At 42.9% G+C, this 22011-nt stretch overlaps 1 protein-coding gene across 2 annotated transcripts in view; it reads left to right on the top strand.

Moving 5' to 3' along the window:
• Positions 1-22011, top strand: part of LOC138749613 (integrin alpha-E-like) — a 199320-nt gene that overhangs the window by 52835 nt on the left and 124474 nt on the right. For both annotated transcript variants that reach the window (XM_069911249.1, XM_069911250.1), the window contains exons 10-11: positions 9578-9728; positions 15938-16014. In XM_069911249.1, the coding sequence (XP_069767350.1) occupies positions 9578-9728; positions 15938-16014 (228 nt within the window). The remainder of the gene's footprint in view (positions 1-9577; positions 9729-15937; positions 16015-22011) is intronic.

Below are 22011 nucleotides of genomic sequence, written 5' to 3'. Positions count from 1 at the left end.
GGTGAACTGCGTCAAGACAATGCCAAGACCTCAATACCTTTTTCAATCACTGCCTATTATGTTACCAACAAAACGCAGTAATAAAAAGGGTATTTCTTTGGCTTGGCTTCGCGGACGAAGATTTATGGAGGGGTAATGTCCACAGCAGCTGCAGGCTCGTTTGTGGCTGACAAGTCCAATATGGGACAGGCAGACACGGTTGCAGCGGTTGCAAGTGAAAATTGGTGGGTTGGGGTTGGGTGTTGGGTTTTTCCTCCTTTGTCTTTTGTCAGTGAGGTGGGCTCTGCGATCTTCTTCAAAGGAGGTTGCTACCCGCCGAACTTTGAGGCGCCAAGATGCACGGTTGGAGGCGATATCAGTCCACTGGTGGTGGTCAATGTGGCAGGCACCAAGAGATTTCTTTAAGCAGTCCTTGTACCTCTTCTTTGGTGCACCTCTGTCTCGGTGGCCAGTGGAGAGCTCGCGATAGAACACGATCTTGGGAAGGCGATGGTCCTCCATTCCGGAGACGTGACCCACCCAGCGCAGTTGTGTCTTCAGCAAAAAAGGGTATAAAAGTGACTATTATATATATAAAAGTAGTTTCCCCAACAGTCTTCTATATATACTTAAAATATATGAAAGTTTTGATGGTGAACTGATCTGTATGTATGGAAGGGGAGGAGAGATGGATGGACTTTTTGTTTTTGTTTGTTGTGTTTGTGAGAAAAAGTTTAACATATTGTATATTTAAAATGCCACTGTGTAAAAATTTTGAAAAAACCCCAAAATAAAATATTTTTAAAAATCACCCTCCATATTGGCCACTGATGCTTTACAGCTACCTTATCACACTATGATGCGGCCAGCCAGGACAATCTCCATTGTGTTCCTGTGGAACACGGTGAGAATGGAGCATGATAGCCTTGCTCTCCCCAATCTCTTAAGCAAAATATCCAGATTGAAATTGTTCCATCAGACAGATACAGAATGGATTTAGGAAGGGCAAGTCTTATATAATTTTTAACTAACTTACTGAAATTCTTTGAGGGATAATAAACACAGTGGATAGAGGAGAATATGTGAATGTGCTAAACTAAGATTTCTAGAAGAAATCAAATAGTATACCACCCAAAAGACCTATCCGTATGAAAAGGATGCGCTGAGTAGGGTAAGATGAGCATGGATAGAGGAGTGGTTAACCAAGAGAAGGCAGAGAGCTGAGATAAATTGATGTTTTTATGGTTAGAAATCAGTGGTTGGAGTGCCACCAGTGTCAGTGCTGTGCCATATCTATACACAGTATACAGTACTGAACTGGAGGAGGGCACCAAGTGCAGCGTATCTCACTGATGAAATTAAGTTCAGTGCAACAAGAATGTTCCCAGAGATGCAAAATACCTCCACAGAGAGATGTTACATTAGTGGGCAAGGGTCTGGCAGATGGAGTACAATGTTGGTAAGTGTGAGATATCCACTTTGGAAAGAAAAATAGTGGGTTGAGTTATTATACAGATAGTGAAAAATCACAGTGTGGTATTGTGAAGAGAGACCTGGGAATGCTTGTACAGCATTGTGGTTTTCTCAGAGAGTGCGAGATCGAGAGAGAATACAGTTCTACAGTTCAGCAGCTGCAGCTGGGACTGGAGCATGACAAGCTGGCAAGCTTGTGGAAAGCCCCCATTTTGAGGCGAGTTGTGATTTCTTAGTTCAGCTTCTTCAAAACACTTGTGCTCCATACAAGAGGAGAGGCCTGGCTGTGCAATATTTCACTTGAAATAAGGGAAACAAAAGGGAACTCTGTGATGACCTGAAAGAAAGAGGTTATCATCTGGAAAACCCCGATGGGGAAAGTTTCTTCGCCAACACATTGAAGTGGCTGATCAGAAAGAATCAGTTGTGGGTGTCCAACAAGCAACAAATCTCTCCCTGAAAACCAACAAGAACCTTCCTGAGCAGGGAGCGTGCCAAGATGGCGTAAGGAACAGACGTCCCTTCCAGTCCTCTCCTGACTCTAACTTATTGTTTTGTCTTTAAGTGCCCGTTAAAACTTTTTTAAAAAGTTTATAAATAGTATGAGATGTTGAATTAATACCTAATGGTACATTTGTTTAAAAAAAAGTAAAAGGAAACATTAACAGATTGTTAAAAAATTATATTTTCCGAAATTATCTGAGCCTGCTTGTTTACAAAAAGCCACGACTCAGCGTGAAATGGATCCAGGAAAACAAGCGAAGAATTCGGCCTTGGAGCTCCGTTCTGATTCCGTAAGTCTTTCTGAAGGTCGTTTTCAGCTGCCTTTAGAACAAAGGGCTGGCCGGATGCCAGTATTTCAAACAACGTCTACTGAGACTTTGACAGCTGAATTAGCTGGGGCGCCACCAGTTGGAGAGTTAAAGAGTTGTTATTTGACTGCTATACCACCAGTTATATCAGCTCTTCCAGATACTGATGTAACAAAGCTTTTAAAGGAGGTTTGGATCAAAGATAACCCTGATCATCAGCCTCCTGATACTTCTGGGGGGTCTGTGGCAGGGGCTCTTACACGGAGTCAAACTGCAAGAAAAGCTACTAAATTAAAAGAAGGGATAGAAGGTCCTTTGATTCCACAAGAATAGCAGAATCCCACCATGTCTGAATCTACTGATGTTGATATACTTTTCAAGAGTCTTGAACATAAGATATTTTCTTCAATGATGCATTTAGGTGATTCTATGAATAATCTTACTTCTAAGATTAATGCATTGGTGGATGTCAATACTCAACAGATGGCTGATTATGGAGCTTTTAAAGTCGAAACTATTGAAAGACTTGAGATGTGTGATCTGATGTACAAGATCAATTGCAAGATGTGAATAAAACAATTGAAACGTTACAGATTCAGAATAAAAATTTAGCAAAAAAGGTTGATTATTTAGAGAACCAATCCAGACGGAATAATGTGAAAATTGTCAGCTTGCCAGAAGGCATAGAAGGGCCAGATCCAAGAAAATTTTTCACTGAATGGATTCCACAAGTGTTGGGACAAGATAAGTTTTCTGAAGGTTTAATATTGGAACGGGCTCAAAGAGCTTTGAGAAGGAGACCTTTTTCAGGACAGAATCCAAGACCTGTTCTGGTTTGCTGTTTAAATTACTGTGATAGAGAGACTATTTTACGTATGGCTATTAGAAATGCACAGCAAAACAAATCTCCTTTGATGGTTCAGAGTAATCGTGTTTTCTTCTATCCGGATTTGAGTCAGGAAATTATGTTTCAACGACGTGAATTTAATTCTGTGAAAGAATTATTGTGGAAAAAAGGATATAAGGCAACATTTAGATACCCTGCGGTACTGAAGATTTTTCAGGATGGATATCAACCAAAGTTCTTTGATAATCCTAAAAAAGCTATGGATTTTGCTCAGTCTTTACCAATTACGCAATTCCAGGAACGCCGTAGTCCTCCACGGTCTCCAAAGAGGGCAGAGCTGCAAGAAGGGAATTTGATTTCTGGAAGAAATGGAAGAAACGGTGGTCGCAATGGCAAAGGAAACTCATTTAATAGATAAGGAACATTTGAAACTCAAACGTGAATGGGTTGGGCACGTTTTTTATTCTTCGTTTAATTCTAAGGCAAAAGGTGTGGCAATTTTGGTACATAAGAATCTACCATTTTAGTTACAGAGTGAAGAGAAAAATGGTGGAAGATTATTAAAATTAAAATAAAATTTAAAAAAATAAAAGGCATGGACTTTGCTTGATGTTTATGCTCCTAATGTTGAGGATACAGCTTTTGTTGTGGATATGTCTTTATTACTTGGACAAGATGTTGGGGGAGATTTGAATGTGGTGTTGGAGCCTTTATTGGATAAGTACTCAAGAGTAATTAAGAAGTCTAAGATGGCAATCCAAGTGATTAATATGATGGCAGATTTGAATTTAATTGATATTTGGCGGAGTTAACCCTAAAGAGAAAGATTTTTCTTTTTATTCCTCACGACATAATTCTTTTTCTAGAATTGATTATTTTTTAATATCAGCACATTTGCAGGATAGGGTTACATCTGTGGAGTATAAGGCTAGATTGGTTTCGGATCATTCATTATTATTATTAGAATACTTAAGTTCACAAGATGTTCAGAAAGAGATTTAATACTATGCTATTCTGACACGAATTTAATTCTGTGAAAGAACGGTTGTGGAAAAAAAGACATAGGGCAACATTCAGGTATTCTGCAGTACTGAAGATTTTTTAGGATGGAAATTAGCAAAAATTCTTTGACAATCCTAAAGAGGTTATGGACTTTGCTTAGTCTCTACCAATCATGCAGTTTCAGGAACGATGTAGTCTTTCAAGGTCTCCAAAGAGAGTAGAGATGTAAGAAATGGAAGCAATGGTGATTGAAGTGGTAACGTTGATTTTAAAAAAATAAATCTTTTATCTTTTTTTTGAAAAGAGTTTAAATAGTTTAAATAATGATGATAGTTTAATGAAATGGGAGTTGGGAGAGGGAACTGGGTGGGCACTAGTTTCCAGAAGTCATCAGCTACCTGTGAGTTATCTCACACCCAATATTTTGGGGGAGTTACCGCTTTGGGTGGTTTAAACAGGAGGAGGTAGTCGTTACCTCCGACCTGTTTTTTTTTCTTTTTAATTTTTGGGTTAAGAAGTGAAGGTTTTTTTAAATTATTTTTTTTAAATAAATAATTTTTTTTAAAAACTCTTTTTGTTTTGATTGTAATTGAGAGGGAATTAGGAGGTTTCTTTTCTCCTTTTTTTCTCTTTTTTTTGGGGGGTTTTTCTCTTTTTTCTTTCTTTTTTAAGAGGATGATGTCACAGAAGATAATAAGTCAAAAATTGAGGATGTTGAATTAGATGAAGAGGAAGATGAGGGGAAAGGTTTTAAGAAGAAGAAGAAAATTAACTACAAATACATTGAGGGAGAAGAGTTTAATAAAATTAAGTTAATTTTGATAGAGAATTTTGAAGATGTTATAAATGAAGAATATGGAGAATTTTATAAGAGTTTGAACTTTTTTTTCTTTTTTTTATATAAGGGGAGGGGAAGGGAATAAAAAGTTTATCTGATTGTTTTTCTCAGGGATATTTTTGTTCTCTCGATGAATAATAATGGAAACTTGGTATTAATGGAAATTTTGTATTTATGTATTATTAATTATGATTTTTTGTATAACAGATATGTGGTTGATATATGATTTTAATATTTGAATTTAGTTTTAAAGTGGATTTCATTTGTTAAATACATGAATTATGTTTGATTTAAATATATGTTTAAGGGTATTATTTTAGTATTGATTTTTTTTGTTGTTAGTAATTTTTTTTGTTGTTGTTAAGTTTTATCCTTTTTCGTAAGTGGGTTTTTTTCTATTTTATTTACAACATTGTTAATTAATTCTTCACTCTTTATTTTGGGGGGAGGGTTGGATTAATTTTAAATTAGATGATTAATGTTGTGTTATAATTATTGGGGGGGTTAATTTGTGTAGTTTAATGATGTAGTATTCTAATTTTTATTATCTTATTTTTTATTATTTCTTTAAATGTAATTTTTATTTTATTCATGTCATAAAATTTTAAATAAAGTTTAAAAAAAAGAACCTTCCTGAGCAGTAACCATTTTCCTTTCAAGCACGAAAGCCTGGTGAAATTCATAAATGTTAAATTCTGTGCCCAGCATAAGAATTGCCTGCAACCAGTGAATTTGGAGGAGTGAGAAGTGAGTTTGGACTGTGAATCAAAGAACTTATCTGAATGAACACACACATTACATACCCATGCGCTTAGAATTAGAAGGGGATTAAGTTAGGTTAAGTTAATAGTAATAAGTTTGATCCTGTTTTCATGTTTAAAGATAATTAAAAGCAAATTTTATTTAAGTAACCATTTGTCTTGGTGAATTTCTATTTTGCTGGGTTTTGGGGTCCTCCGGGCCCATCACCACTACTTCTGCCTTTTCTGAATTTTCCTTGAAGGGCTCCTGTAAATGCTGAAAAATCCAGCGAAGTTCCTCCAGGATTTCAATCCAATTACAATGTCTCTAGCCTTCATACCCCTGGTCACACATTATGGTTAGGGTTAGGGAGAGAGACAATCTCATTGCTTACTTTCACAGTAAGCTACTTTCTTTGGTAGCTTTATTCCTTTTAAAGCTTTCCCATTTTTTTTGTTTTCCACTATTCTTGACCACTTTGAATGCGTAAGCTTTTAATTTGATATCTTCCTCGTTATCCGTGGTTGGCAATTCCTACCCTTAATGTTTTTGTTTTTAACTAAAATTTATTTTTGTTCTACAAAAGTTCTCTGTTCCTCAATCATCCTATCATCGACTCTGATTAATTCAACATTGTGATCCTTGGAGCCTATATCGTCACTCACTGTAGCCCTGATCTCATCCTTCAGTAAGAGCATTACCCCATCTTCACTTCTTTACTGCCTATCTTTCAGGGTTACCTGATACTTCTGGATATTTAACTTGCAATCATTTCTACCCCATAACCAGGTTTCTGGAATGACACTAAATCATATCTATTTGTTCTGATTTGTGCTATCAGCTCATTAACTTGTTTCGAATGCTCTGAACATTCAGATAAAGGGCCCTTACATGCATTAACTTTTTAGAATCCAGTTGCAATGTGGAGCTTTTGTCTTTTGGATTTGATTTTTTGCCATTCACTTTTACTTTTCTCTCTAACTTTTGTTTCTGTCTCCATTTTATTTCTCTCTGTCACTCCACATAGATTCCCATCCTCCTGATGTATTTGTTTAAACCCTCCCCAAAAGCACTAGCAAGCAACTGTCAAGGTAATTGGACAACAAAGAGGGTTGAATTGCTGGAGAAACTTGAGCAGTGGGTGCTTCAGCAATGGGATTCCAGTTCTGTTCAGTTGTGGCATGTCTGGTGGTATTGGGCCCACCATTTACCCAGAAATCTGAATCTCTTTCACCTGCATTACTCCTTACTTCACCATTGAAGTGGACAAGTGTAAGGAGTTGTATTTTGGAAGTTTTAGAGTAAGCACTGATGGACAGACAGGTCTTTGAGTCCATAGTTCCCTGAAAGTGATAACACAAGTTGATGAGGTGGTAATGAAGGCACAAGGCATGCTTTCCTTCGTTGGGAGGTACTGAGTATAGGTCAGGAATTCACGTGGTAGCTAGGTTAAACTGTTTGAACTGTTGTGAGGTGGGGGGTGGTGTGTAAAATGATCTAACAGGAAGAAGTCATGTCTCTAGCACCAAGGCCTGGTTCTGAGGCCAAGAAGGGAAGGGAGGAGATAAGGAGAGTGAAAGTGTTAGGTGAATCAACAGTCAGAGGAACTGTGAGAAAGATCCATATTCCTGGATGGTTATGTTGCCTCCAGGTTTCCAGGTAAGGGATGTCACAGATGGAATCAACAGCATTGTTAAAAAGGAAGGAGCAGCCAGAAGTCATGGTATGCATTGTTACCAATGAAATAGGTAGGAAATGGGATGAGGTCCTGCAAAACTAATATAGGGAATTAGGACATAATTTCTAGATTACTACCAATACCACATGCCAGTGAGGATCAGGATAGAAGGATAGATTGCATGATCACAAGGCTGAACAGTAGGTGCAGGAAGGAGAGTTTTAATTTAAAACAACCCCAACACTGTTCCCGGTCTCCCGGAGGTGGGGTCTCTTGTCACATTTTTAGGTTAAGGAGGTGTTGATCTCACTGGGGATGGTGATGTTTGCTATCAATTGCCTATATTTAGGTTACTACCCTTTTTGGGCGGGCCTGTAGAGGTGACCTGCTTCCCCACACAAACTGCAGCAGTTGTCTCTGCACAGTCCTTGGTCTGGTGGCCTCTCCATTTGCAGTGTTCTTGCATTGAGCTGCCACATGCCCAGGTTTGTTGCAGTTTCCAAGCACTCTGGTCTGTCCTGAGTAAACCAAGTACCCATGGATCCCTCCAATGTCGAACACCAAGAGGGGGGAGTGGATGATGGCCCCTTCACTGTCCTCTCTCAGCTTCACTTTCACTTGGCGTTTTGATCCAAATTCCAAATGTGTTTTTGACATCCATGCAGGTCCTTGTCCTCTTGATGTAATGGCCCAGGAAGGTGAGCACATCCACTACTGGCACATGTGGGCTAATGTTCCTTCTGCGCTGAAAGGGTGAAGAGCAGCTAATCCTTGAATAGTGAGAGTGGAGACATGTTCCACTCCTGGAAGTCTCAGAGCATCCTCTGTCATCTCACTAGGTTCTTGAAGGCCACATTGAAGTGACTGTTGTCCAGTATGTGCTGGAGGCTGGAGGTGTCCTTTGCCTCAAATTTTTGCCATTCCATCAAGACTATTCTGATGAAGAATGGGGTTCCTTAGCTTATATCTTTCACAGTCACTCTGACAGTGTTTAGGGTTCTTTGTTCCCTCCTCATGAATCTGGTGGAGGTGGGCTTACCGCTGAAAAGAATATTAGATTGATCACCCAATCAGCATGGATCCCCTCTTCTGCATCAGGCAGGCTAGCTCATATCAGATAATATCTTCTGCTCCAACTGTCTCTCAGTTATTCTTTTTCTTCCTATCAGAATATTACAGCACAGTTTAGGTTTTTCAGCCCACCTAAATAAACATACTCAACAATCTAAACCTTGCCTGCCTTAAATCCACAGCCCTCTATTTTTCTTGCATCTGTGTGCCTGTCTAAGAGTCTTTTAAATGTTCCTATTGTTCGAGCCTCCACCAACACCCTTGGCAATGCATTCCAGGGACTCCAAAAGTCTGTGTAAAAGAAAAATACTTATCCCTGATATCTTCCCTAAACTTTCCTCCCCTCACCTTGCACAGATGTCCTCAGTACTTGCCCCAAGAAAAAAGGTGCTGTGTGTCTACCCTATCTATGGCTCTCATAATCTTGTAGACCTGTATTAAGCTAATGTGTGGTCATGGAATAAAGTGGTAAGCAATTCTGATGGTAGTGTTGCAGTGGTCGAGAGAGCTTGATCTCCTGGTGTTGCAGGAAATGTGCTGGAGATAGCTTGCCAGGAGATTCTTTAAGCTGGTCTGCTTGAAGTATCCAATGACGACAAAGCGGGCATCAGGATACATGATATGATTGTTGATCACCGCATGTCGATCCTCCAGTGGTAATTTCCTCCCTGCCTGTGGAGGGATGTAGGCAGCAGTCAGGATAGCAGAGGTGAATTCTTGGGGAGCACCAGATGTTCCAGATGAGGAGAGCAATCCAAGGACATGATTCCCAGATCTGAGCACCATGAAGAGTTAACCATGAAGCAAACGCCTGCTGCCTCTTTCTTTACCCGACGACTCTGTCTGCTCCTTGCATTGAAGGGAGAAACCTTTAGGCTGAAAGGTTGAGTGTGAACCATGCTACGTGGCAATCCTTTATGTCCCACTGGTACAGCAGTCATGTCCCTAAGTCCTCAATTTTATTCTCCAGAAACTGGTTATTGGTCAGAAGAATATGAGGAAGGCCTGGCAGGAGTGTTACACAGCAACATTTATACTTTACAATTGAGTCAAGTTGTTTTTATCTATTTGAAGTATAAAGGATGTGATTGATGAACCTATTGCAAAGTTAACTAGGTTATTTTGTTTCTCCTCAGGTTGGTGGAAGTGTAAATAAAGAAAAAGCATTGAATGAGCTAAAACTAATTGCCTCTGATCCAGATGAAAAACATCTTTTCCAAGTGGATAACTATTCTGCGTTAGCTGATCTGCTGGTAGATCTTGAAGAAAATATAGTTGGAATTGAAGGTATATATTTACTGTTCTTTATTCTGGACTGAGTTTGAATTGATCTAACATTTATGAAGAGAATTGTTCATCATAAATAATCAACCAGGTGTGTTTTAAATTTTATAATGACACAGAATCTAAAACTATATAATTTAAATGTTGATCGATTACACAGCTCTTAAGATACAGAAAAGGTTTTGCAGGTAGTGGGTGCAATATTTATTCCTCTTCAAAAATTTCCAAATGTTTTATCATGATCTCCACAGGTTGGAAGGTAGATGTAAACATACCATTTTTCTTGTCAAGTGGAAAAGTTATTGTTCCACACCATCCCAGGTAGCCCTCCCTCACTCTTTCTGTGCTCCGTCGATGAATGCATTGGTGTTGTCTCCTGCACTTATGCAGAATACATCAGTTTTATCCTATCCCTCGCCCCTTTGAGATTTCCGCAGGAACCACTCTCTCCATCCATTCCAATCCACTCCCTGTCCCAATCCCCTGCATTTTTCATAGGAGGAGCAACATCTCCTCCCTTACCTCTGTCTCCACTTCTCTCTCCCCTCCCCTCCCCTCCCCTCCCCTCCCCTCCCCTCCCCTCCCCTCCCCTCCCCTCCCCTCCCCTCACCCAGCTCGATCTCTCATTATTTCTTTCCTTAAAAAAAAATCTGTTTGTACCTATCAGCCATCAGCCTCTAAATTTCTCTTTTCCATCTGCCTCTATCTCATCTGGTTCCACAATCAGCTACCAGTCAACCTTCCACTTTAAAATAGCTCTCTTCCCACTACCCCCTCAATCCTGATGCCTTGTCTTGACCCCAAATGTTGATCATTCCTGAGATTTTCAATGCTGATTGACCTGCTGAGATCATACCCGGTTTTTCCCCCCATCAGAACAAGGACGTCTTATTCCAATACTGTAGGCCCTTGGTAAAATCCCATGTGCACTTTTTTACCTCTTAGATGAAGAAAATTGTCATGCAGGGAATGCAATGAAGATTCGCTTGACTGATTCTTGGGATGGCAGATAAGTTTGGATTCATAAGGCATGTACCACTCAGAACAATGACAGATGATCCCACAGAATTGAAACCTGACTAGCTGGATGGAATGTGGATGTTTTCTCTTGCCTCGGGAGCTTGGGAAAACAGAAATGAGTGGAGAGAATATGAAAGATGCTCTATAATTTGTCTTTGATGCAGAATAAGATTTTTAGGACTAAGATGGGGATGGCAAACTATGGAGGACATTGAAATTAATTGAGAAGGATACATCTGAGGAAGACAAAATTATGGGGAGCATAGATAGGACAGAGGTTTCAAAAACTCAAGGATATATTGTATATGCAATTGTATAGGACAACCTAAAACCACCTAGAATGGTGGTTTTAAGTGACACCCTTTGAATTAGGTGGACCCCCTTCCCTGCCATATCTGGCACTTAATGCTGATCAGTGGATTCAGTTAAAAGCAAATCATAATATTTTAATAATAAATGATCATTTAAAGGTTTACACTTTATTTGGATATTTTAAAATAAACCACTGTCAGCTCCTGGATGTGTAATAGGCCATTTAAAGTTTGGACAGAGCTGACAGCAATCAGACTGCGTGGATGCCCCAGGGGGAAGTGCTGAGACTTTGCAAATAACTAAAAGGGCATGTGCGAGATTGCATTGGAGCTGACAGGAAGGCAGTAGTAGTGTTGCGACCTTGTCCTGAAGGTAAGAATTGGCCCTAATTTTAAGGTGAAAATTTTAAGTTTTGGATCATCTTACACAGCAGAATTTAAGGTAAGTTTAGGGGTAATGGGGGAAAGAAGAGCTTTTGAGAAGATCTGAGGAAGAAGCTTTTCTCTCAGAAGATGGTTGAATTTAGAATGCATTGCCTGAGAGGGTGGAGTGAGTGGGTTGTGGCAGCCCGCAATTAAGAAGATCTGGCCGGCACATCACGCAGCAGCAGACGTGGACAGAGATCGCTAAAGCAACTCCCAGGACAATGAACCGGCGGGGGGAAGAAGCTGGAGCAGCATCAGACCAACAGCCCTAAAATGGCGGGGGTAGAAGCTGGGGCAGCATCAGACCAACAGCCCTAAAATGGTGTTGGTCAAGCTGGCCAGCTAACTCAGCAGAAACAGGCTGGGGAAGAAGGGCGTTCGTATGCATCGACCTTCTCGCCCGCTATTTTTATTCATACGGCTGACTCAGTCAATCAGCAAAAACGGCGGGAACTTGAACAGTATACAAGCAGCCTTTCCAGCCCTAATAATCTTTGGCTTGGCTTTGCGGACGAAGATTTATGGAGGAGTAAATGTCCACGTCAGGAGTAGGCTTCACCTGCAACACTGAGTGTGTGTGTTTCTTTGTAGCAGTCGGCTACAGGGTAACCTTTAAGATGTATCTATGCCTTGAATTACCAAAGCAGAGAAGATTACAAATGCTGGTAAATAGGATTATGTAAAGAGGTAGAGGTGCCTAACATTTTATCCAGGATCGTTGGAACTGGACACCTGCTGTGATTCGGAATCTTCCGGATTTCAGAATCATTTTGATTTCTGTCCCTTTAACCCCACCTGCCTGAGTCGTGATGCCATCTCCACCCACCTCCTGAGTCAGCTGGCGTCTCTCTCCCCCTCCGCCAGAGTCATGGTGCCTTCTCTTTCTCCCCCCCCACCTCACCCACCCGAATCGCGCTTCCATCTCTCCCCCATCTTTTCCGCTTGAATCGCGCTGCCGTCTCTTCTCCCTCCTCTCGCCCGCCCGAATTGTGCTGCCATCTCTGTTCTCTGTACCTTCCCCCTGCCCCCCCACTCCCCGCTGTACTAGTGCCAGGGAAATTGCCCCCTTCTCGGTTCTCCTCTGCTGGCTCTAGTACAATAGTTACAGCTGTGTGGGGGATTATTGGTACTGACGGTGGCCATTGAACTGGTGGGCCAACTTAAGGTGCTGTGATGCTGGATGGGCGTCACTACAGGCAATTCGGAGGCACTTTTAAAGTAGCAGAACATGACGGATACACGAAAGTTGAGTGAGGGTCGCGTCGGGTCATGTTTGGTGCCAAACACTATCTTTGATGAGCGGATGTCATCTTCCAGAAAAAGTGACCATGTTTGGAGGTTGCTGGTTTTTGGAATTCTGGATAAAAGGTTAGACACCTGTTCTTAATAGTTGGCAGGGCGGAGTGGACTAAGTGGTCTGGTTCTGTGCTAGACGATAATGACCATTGAGTTACATAGTCTACATAGAACACATAACATTACAGCCCAGTACAGGCTCTTCAGCCCACAGTGTAATACCAACCAATGTAAACCTTCTCCACATCAATCTCACCCTTCCCTTCATTATAGCCCATTTCTTTCTTGCATCTTTGTGCCCTATCTAAAAGTCTTTTAAATAACCCTATTGTATCAGCCTCCATTACCAATCAGGGCAATCACAAGATCACAAGATAAAGAAACAGAAGCAGGCCATTCAGCCCATCGAGTCCGCTCCACATCACCACCATGAACGAAACCATTTTCCCCATCGAGTTTCAATTTCCGGCCTTTTCCCCATTTCCCTTGATGTCCTGACTAATTAGATACCTATCTATTCTCTTGAAACACCCCCATTGATCGGGCCTCCACAGCTGTATGTGGCAATGCATTCCATACATCCAAGACCCTCTGGCGAAAGAAATTTCTCCTCATCTGTGTTTTAAATGGGTATTTTCTAATTCTAAGACTGTGCCCTCTTGTCCTGGACTCAACCACCAAGAGAAACAACTTACATCTACTCTGTCCATTCCCTTCAGCATTCAAAATGTTTCTGTGAGATCCCCTCTCATTCTTATTTAGTCCAATGAATATAGTCCAAGAGCTGATAAATGCACCTCATAGGTTTGCCCTTCCATTCCAGGAATTATCCTTGTCAATATTTTTGAGCTCTCTCCATCATCAGTACATCTTTTTTAAGATAAAGGGCCCAAAACTGCACACAATACTTGAAATGAGGTTTCACCAGTGCCCAAAAGAGCCTCATCAACACCTCCTTATTCTTGTACACTATTCATCTTGAAAAGGTCAAAATAGCATTTTCTTTCCTACTGCTGATCCAACCTGGTGTTTAACCTTTAGGGCATCCTGCACAAGGACCCTCAAGTCCCTCTGCACTTGCAAATTTTGTATTTTCTCCACATCTGAATAATAATATGCCCGTTTATTTTTTCTTACATTTCTCAACATTGTATCTGATCTGCCATTTCTTGGTCCTCTCTCCTAAACTGTCCAAGTCTCCCTGCAACCTTTCTGTTTCTTCAACGCTTCCTGCTCCTCCACCTATCTTGGTATCATCTACAAATTTAGCCACAAAAAAACAGTTAATCCCTAAATTAACTAATTTAGGGATCTAAATTAGTTAATCTAATTTAGTGATTCCCAAAGTGGGCACTGCCACCCCCTGTGGGCAGTGGAAAGATCCAAGGGGGTGGTGAGGGAAAATGAGGTGGTTAGGGGGTGGTGAGGAAAGAGGGGGCAGTCCGAACCTTTTGTCTTGTTATTATTCAGTTTGCTGCGGTTTAATGAAAAAGCCGGTGCAGTAATTTTTTTGGCCAGACTCGGGGTGGCAGCAGTGAGTGAAATAAGTGGCGACAAGACGTTCTCGCAAGAGCTTGTCTTGGTGGCCGCCATGTTGTATTGGCATCATCAATCCCCCTCTCAGCACCGCCACCATCCCTCCTCTGATTGCCACCAACCATCTTCGCAGTGCTGCCATCATGCCACTCCACTAACCTCCTCGACTTCTCGACTAACCCCCCACCACCGCTCAGCACCGTAACTAATCTCCCCAACTTAGTGCTGTCACCCACCCTGCTCAGAGCCACCACTACCCACACCCCCAACCCTGCTCAGTGCTACCACTAACCACCCCCCCACCACCAAACCCATTCAGCACTGCCACTAACCCTCCCACCCCACTCAGTGTCACCACTACGCCCCCCCCCCACCCTCGGCGCCATCATAAACTCCCCCCACCCCCCCAGCACCAATGTATGGGGGGGGGCTCCTGGAGGCCAAGGGGGCGGCAGGCCAAAAGGTTCAGGAATCACGGATCAAAATCATCGATATACATTGTAAAAAGAAATGACCCCTGTGGAACACCACTAGTAACTGGCAACCAACCAGAACAGGATCCTTTTATTTCCACACATTGCTTCCTGCCTGTCTAATATCTTTCCTGTAATTCCATGGATTCTCACTTTATTAAAAGCAGCCTCTTATGTGGCCACTTATCAAAGGCTTTTTGAAAATCCAAATACACAACATCCACAGTCTCTCCCTTGTCCATCTTACTTGAGATAACCTCAAAAAAATTCCAATAACTTGGTCAAGCAGGATCTTTCCTTCATGAAACCATACTGGCTTGGACCTATCATGTCATGCGCCTCGAGGTATTTCATAACTTTATCCTTGAGGATTGACTCCAATAACTTTCCAACTACCGACAACAGACTAATAGGTCTGTAATTTTCTTTTTTCTGCCTCCCCCCTTTCTTAAACAGTGGAACAACATTCGTGACTTTCCAGTCTTCTGGAACCATGACAGAGTCTATTGATTCCTGGAAAATCTCCAAAGCCACCTCCTTTGGAACCTATAAGTGCACCTCATCTGGTCCGAGAGACTTATCTATCCTTAGTCCATTTAGATTCCCAAGCATTTTCTCTCTAGTAATCCTGACTGTACCTAAGTCCCCACCACACTCTGAGTTTAAAAAAAACCTACCTCTGACGTCTCCCCTAAAATTTCTTCCACTCTCCTTTAACAGATCCTCCTGTATTGGCCATTGCTGCCCTGGGTAAAACGTGTTAACTGTCCATCGAATTATGCCTCTATTAAGACTCCGTCTGTCACTCCAAAGAGAATTTTTATTAGCTTACTTAACCTTTTCTTACAAGGCATGTTCTCCAATACAGGCAGCATCTTGGTAAATCTTCTCTGCCCCCTCTCTTGAACTGAACACAAAATTCGAAGCATGGTCAAACCATAATTTTAGAGAGCTACAGCACACATTGTGGCTGATGAACTCTGGATGAAAAAGGTATTGAAGTGTACAGGGATAGAGAGGGGTAACAGAGGATTAGCCGAGATCTTATTGAAAGGCAGAGGGTTGGAAAGCCAAAGATCCAGCCCTCTGCTTTTTGTGTCCTTATGATCACTTATCATCTTTATATTCTCTGTATTTGTTAATTCAACAGGTACCCGAGGTGCAAACATCAGTGCCTTTCATATGGAGCTGGCACAAATTGGATTTAGTGCAGATTACTCCAGTGACGTGAGATTTTATTACATTTCATTACGTTGGTGACATAATTAATCTAAAATCATATTTTATGATGTATTTCTAAATATGAGAAGCATACAATTATGAGAAATGTAAATAAGTGTAGAAGTTTTTGACTTCTCTACTTTGGGTAAAGTTCAGAGCATTTTTTTCTACTCTTTGTGTGAAATTAACTTGAAGAAAATTTATTTGCACTTTGTGCTCTCAGTTCAGGAGTTTGTAACCATCCCAAATATATTATAACCATATAACAGTTTATGGCATGGAAACAGGCCATCTTGGCCCTTCAAGTCCATGCCGGTTCACTCAAAAACTCCGCTAGATCCCCTCACCTATTCTCCATCCATAACCCTCCAACCCCCTCCTATCTATGTATATATCCAGCCTCCTCTTAAATGAAAGAATTGACTCTGCCGCAACTATTTCCTCCAGAAGATTATTCTATTCAGCCATTCTCTAATGTTTTTCCTAAAATTTTGCCCCCTTACCCTCAACTTGTGTCCTCTTGTTTCAACCTCCCCTGCTCTCAGGGGGAAGACCCTACTTGCATCTAGTCTATTTATTCCCTTCATAATTTTAAACACCTCTATCAAATCCCCTCTCAACCGTCTATGTTCCAATGAATAAAGTCCTAACCTCCAATCTTTCTCTGTACTCTAGGCATTTTAAGCCAGGAAATATCCTTGTAAATCTTCTCTGCACCCTCTCCACCTTATCTATATCCTTCCTATAATTTGGAGACCAGAACTGAACACAATACTCTAAACCTGGCTTCACCAATGCCTTAAACAGTCACAGCATTACTTCCCAGCTCCTATACTCTATGCATACTAAATGCCTTCTTAACAACCCTGTCAACATGGGAATCCACCTTCAAGGAACGTTGCACCATAACTCCAAGATCTCTTTGTTCTTGTGCATTCCCCAATGTCCTCCCCTTTACTACACATGTCCTATTTTGATTATTTCCAAAATGAAGCACCTCACACTTCTCTCCATTAAATTCCATCTGCCATCTTTCAGCCCAATTTTCCAGACAAACCATATCTCTGAAAATCTTCCTGGCTAACCACCACTCCCCCTATTTTCGTATTGTCTGCGTATTTATGTACCCAGTTCACCACCCTGTCATCCAAATCATTAATATAAATTATGAACCACAGGGGATCTCGCACCGATCCTTGAGGCACACCGCTTGTCACAGGCTTCCATCCTGACAGATAGTTGTCCACCATGACCCTCTGCTGTCTCTCCTCCAGCCATCTCTGAACCCATCTTACTATTTCTCTATTAATCCCTAGTGACTGAACCTTCCTTACTAACCTTTCATGTGGAACCTTATCAAAAGCTTTGCTAAAATCCAGAAAGACTACATCAGCTACCGTACCTTCATCCACCTTTCTTGTCACTTCTTTGAAAAACTCAACAAGGTTTGTCAAACAGGACTTCCCCTTCACAAACCCATCCTGGGTGCTCCTGATCAATCCCTGCCTATCCAGATATTTATACACACCATCTCTAAGAATACCCTCCATAACTTTTCCTACCACCGAAGTCAAGCTTACAGGCCTATAATTACTCAGCCGACACCTTGTGCCTTTTTTAAACAACGGAACTACATTAGCAACCCTCCAATCCCGCGGCACCATACCCTCCTCCAGTGATCATTGAAAAATCACTGACAGTACCGCCGCTATTTGCTCCCTGACCTCCCTTAACATCCTGGGGAAAATCCCATCAGGGCCAGGAGACTTATCCACTTTTACTGACCCTAGAAGTTCCAAAACCCTCTCTTTACTAATCCCTATATTTTCCATAACTAAGCCAATTGCTTCACTTATCTCACAGTCCAATGTCCTTTTCCTTCGTGAACACATGTGAGAAAAAAAATTGTTTAATATCTCTCCCATTTGATATGGTTCCTCGCACAGTTCGCCGCTCACATTTTCCAGCGGTCCTATTCTATCCTTAACCCTCCTTTTTCTATTCACATATCTGTAAAAATCCTTAGGATTCACTTTTACCTGATCAGCTATTGACACCTCATACCTTCTTTTTGCCTTTTTAATTTACTTCTTTTAAGTTTTTTCTGCAATCTACGTAATAATCATACTTCTTATCCACTTTTTGCTTTTAAATTTAGTATATGCCTCCCTCTTATCCCAAATCAACTTCCTAATTTTTCCAGAAATCCACAATTCCGTTGAACTTTTGGCCTTGCCTTCGATCTGACTGGCACGTAAAGATCCTGTACTCTCAATATCTCTTCTTCAAATACCCTCCAAATCTCCTCTACATCCATTCCAGAAAAAAGATCAGCCCATATAATTTTCTGCAAATCCCTTCTCATATGCTGTGATCCACAGACATCTTTAAAAAAATCTTAAAATTTTAATTTTGTCACATTTAACATGATTGTTGGTAGTCTGGTAATGGCATACACATACAAAACATACCTGTTTATAACATTATACCACATAAGCACATAGTACACAATGTCTGGTAGCTGCCTTCAGTTTTTTGAAGGTTCCAACCAATATTCATCCATTTAAGCATCTAATCATCTGAAACTAACATGATGGCTGTCAGGACATGTATGACAAACTTCTGAATTGTTCAGATGAATGTACAAACACAGCAGTGAAGTAGCACGAATAATGTGGTTATCCTAGCCACAAAGGAGTTGGTGCCGTGGTTTCAATAGGTTAGGGTTAGGGTGATCGAGCTGGTGCTCCAGGTGGCAAGCACACCCACAGGGCAGCAGCCCGCACAGCGGCACTGGCCCCAACAAGTGAACTGATGGGTGAACGGCTATGGCAGCTTAAAGGCCAGCGACCCCAAAATGGCGCTGGCCTTGCTGCGCAGTCAACAGGCAGAGTGCACGGGGAAGAAGGGCATTGTTATGCAGGAAGGTATCTGTGTGTGGAACCCCCGCTTTTGTTATGCATGTTGTGACATCAGCCAAGGGGAGCCACGGCGGGAACAGTACAAGTATAAAAGTCGGGCCTGAGCCCTAATAAAACTCAGAGCTTAACCTAACTACACTACGTGTGTGTGTCTTCTTTCGAGTAGTGCGTGGCTACATTTGGTATTCCCTACGGTTTAGACAGCATCTAAACCCAGTGATGACCGAACAGGCAGCTGTCCACACAGTCACTCTCAAACTGCTGACCTTACAGGCGAATCAGGTTTGACCAGGCTGAGGCACAGTTCCAGATCCGGCAGATCACAGCAGAATTCACCCGGTACCACGATGTGGTGAGCGCCCTGGACCAGGACACAGCAGATCGGGTGGCCAACTTCATCCAGGAGACCCCATCGGAGGGCATGTACATACACCGCCTTCAAGGACTTGCTGATTGAGACCTTTGGGCTCTCACGGCATGAGAGAGAGGCATATCTGTTCCACCTGGATGAGCTAGGGGGACAGACCCCCATCAGCCCTCATGAACGAGATGTTGGCCCTCCTGGGCAAACACAAGTCCTGCATCATGTTTCAGCAGGCATTCCTGGAGCAACTTTCCCAGGACATTCAACTGCTCCTGGCTGACGTGGATTTCAGCGACTCCCAGAAAGTCACAGAATGAATGGACGCTCTGTGGAAACAGAAGAGAGAGTGCTCAGCGTCTGTGGGGCTCATCACTAAACCCCGTGCAGAGCCTCCAAGAGAACAGCAATGCCCTAGATGAGGTGATCCAGATGACCAGTGGTGTTTCTACCACAAGAGATGGAGCACCGGAGCCCACCAGTACAGGCCGCCATGCACATTTCAGGGAAATGTACAGCTTCCTGTACATTTGGGACCATCAGTCCGGACGACGCTTCCTCATGGACACAGGAGCAGAGGTCAGCGTCCTTCTCCGTCAGGAGAGGATACCAGGAACAGGCAGTCGGGTCCCACGCTGAGGGCTCCCAACAACAGCACGATTCGGACCTACAGTTCCGCAAAATGCAGTTGGGAGGCAGCCTCTTTTCGTGGATGTTCATGCTTACCGCATTGGAACAGCTGCTCCTTGGGGCAGACATCCTGCGTGCCCACAGCCTGCTAGTGGACCTCAAAGGAAGGAGATTGGTCCACACCAAGACTTTTCAAACCTTTCCCCTCAAAGACAGCAGGCTCCCAGCACTCCACCTGGACTCCATATAGAGATCAGACAACGAGTACGCCAGGGTCCTGGCTGAGTTCCCTGCAGTGCCCCTCCTCCCCAAGTTCACCACGGTGATGCTCCGACATGAGTACAGCATCATATCCTGACCCAGATGTTGGTCCTCATGGGCAAACACAAGTCCTGCATCATGTTTCAGCAGGCATTCCTGGAGCAAGGGCAAGACGCCTTCCTCCAAAGAAGCTCCAGCTGGCAAAGGAGGAATTCAGGAAGCTGGAGGAGCTTGGCATCATATGGCGGTCAGACAGCCCATGGACTTCTCCCCAGAACGTGGTACCCAAAGCAACTGGTAGCTCAACAAGGTCACAACACCGGATCGGTACCCAGGACTTTGCGGCTAACCTGCACGGGGCAAGGATCTTCTCCAAGGTGGACCTCATGCAGGGATATCATCAGATCATGTTACACCCCAATGATATCCCCAAGACCACCATCATCACCCAGTTCAGCCTCTTCGAATTCCTCCGACTGATGTTCAGACTAAAGAACACCGTACAGACCTTCCAGCGACTCAGGGATGCAGTGGATCAAGACCAGGATGGCACCTTTGTGTACCTGGATGACATCCTAGTGGCAAGCAGGAACCAACAGGAGCATATGACGCACCTTTGCAACCTCTACACTTGACTGAGTGACTTCGGCCTGACAATTAACCCAGCCAAATGCCAGTTTGGGTTGGAGGCCATCGATTTCCTGCACCACAGAAAACCAGGGAAGGAGCCACACTGTTACCCACTAAAGTGGAGGCCATCCAGAAGTTCTCCAGACCCAAAAATACCAAGGGACTACAGGAGTTCATGGGGATGATCAATTTCTATCACAGGTTAATTCCCGAAGCTGCCCGGATCATACGGCCCATGTTTGCCCAGATGGCAGGCAAGGCGAAGGACATCACCTGGGATGAGAAGTCAGCAGAAGCCTTCGTGAAAGCCAAGGAAGCCCTGGCGGGTGTTGCTCTCCTGGTACATCCAAGGTCAGACACTCCAACAGCCTTGAGATTGGATGCCTCAGGAAAGTCAATTGGCGGAGTTCTGGAGTAGCACATCGAAGGAAGTTGGCGGTTGCTGGCTTTCTTCAGCAAACATCTGCGACCTCCAGAACTGAAGTACAGTGCTTTCAACAGAGAGCTACTTGAAGTGGCGCTGTACTTAGCCATCTGCCATTTCAGGTACTCATAGAGGGCAGGTCCTTCATGGCTTTCACAAGCCCCTGACTTTTGCCTTGGCTAAATGGTCAGCCCGCCAGCAACGATACTTGCCTTGCATCTTGGAGTACACCACAGATGTAAGGCATGTCTCCGGCAAGGACAATGTGGCGGCTGACACACTGTCCAGACAAAGTATACAAGCGCTATTGAGGAGAGTGGACTTTGTGGCTCTGGCGGAGGTGCAGCATAAAAATGAGGAGATGCCCCAATATAGGACTGCCACATTGGGACTGTAGCTTCAGGACATCCCAGTCAGCTCAAGTAACACCACCCTCCTGTGTGACGTGGCCAACGGTCAGGTAGACCCATCGTCCCGGTGGCTTGGAGATGACAGGTTTTCAACTCCATCCATGGACTGGCTCACCCATCCATCAGGACCATGGTCTGACTAATGGCCAGCAAATATGTATGGCATGGATTGCGGAAACAGGTCAGCGGGTGGGTGAAGGTGTGCACGCAGTGCCAAACAACCAGGGTACAGCAGCACACCAAGACCCCACCTCAGCACTTCGAGCCCGCAGAACAAAGATTCGACCATCTTCACGTGGACATAGTAGGACCCTTGCTAGTATGCCAAGGTTTCAGTTCAGGATGGTCAACCGCTTCACCTAGTGG

This window comes from Narcine bancroftii, chromosome 14 (assembly GCF_036971445.1).
Source record: "Narcine bancroftii isolate sNarBan1 chromosome 14, sNarBan1.hap1, whole genome shotgun sequence".
Classification (NCBI taxonomy): Eukaryota; Metazoa; Chordata; class Chondrichthyes; order Torpediniformes; family Narcinidae; genus Narcine; species Narcine bancroftii.
This window is presented reverse-complemented; position numbering and strand designations above follow the sequence as displayed.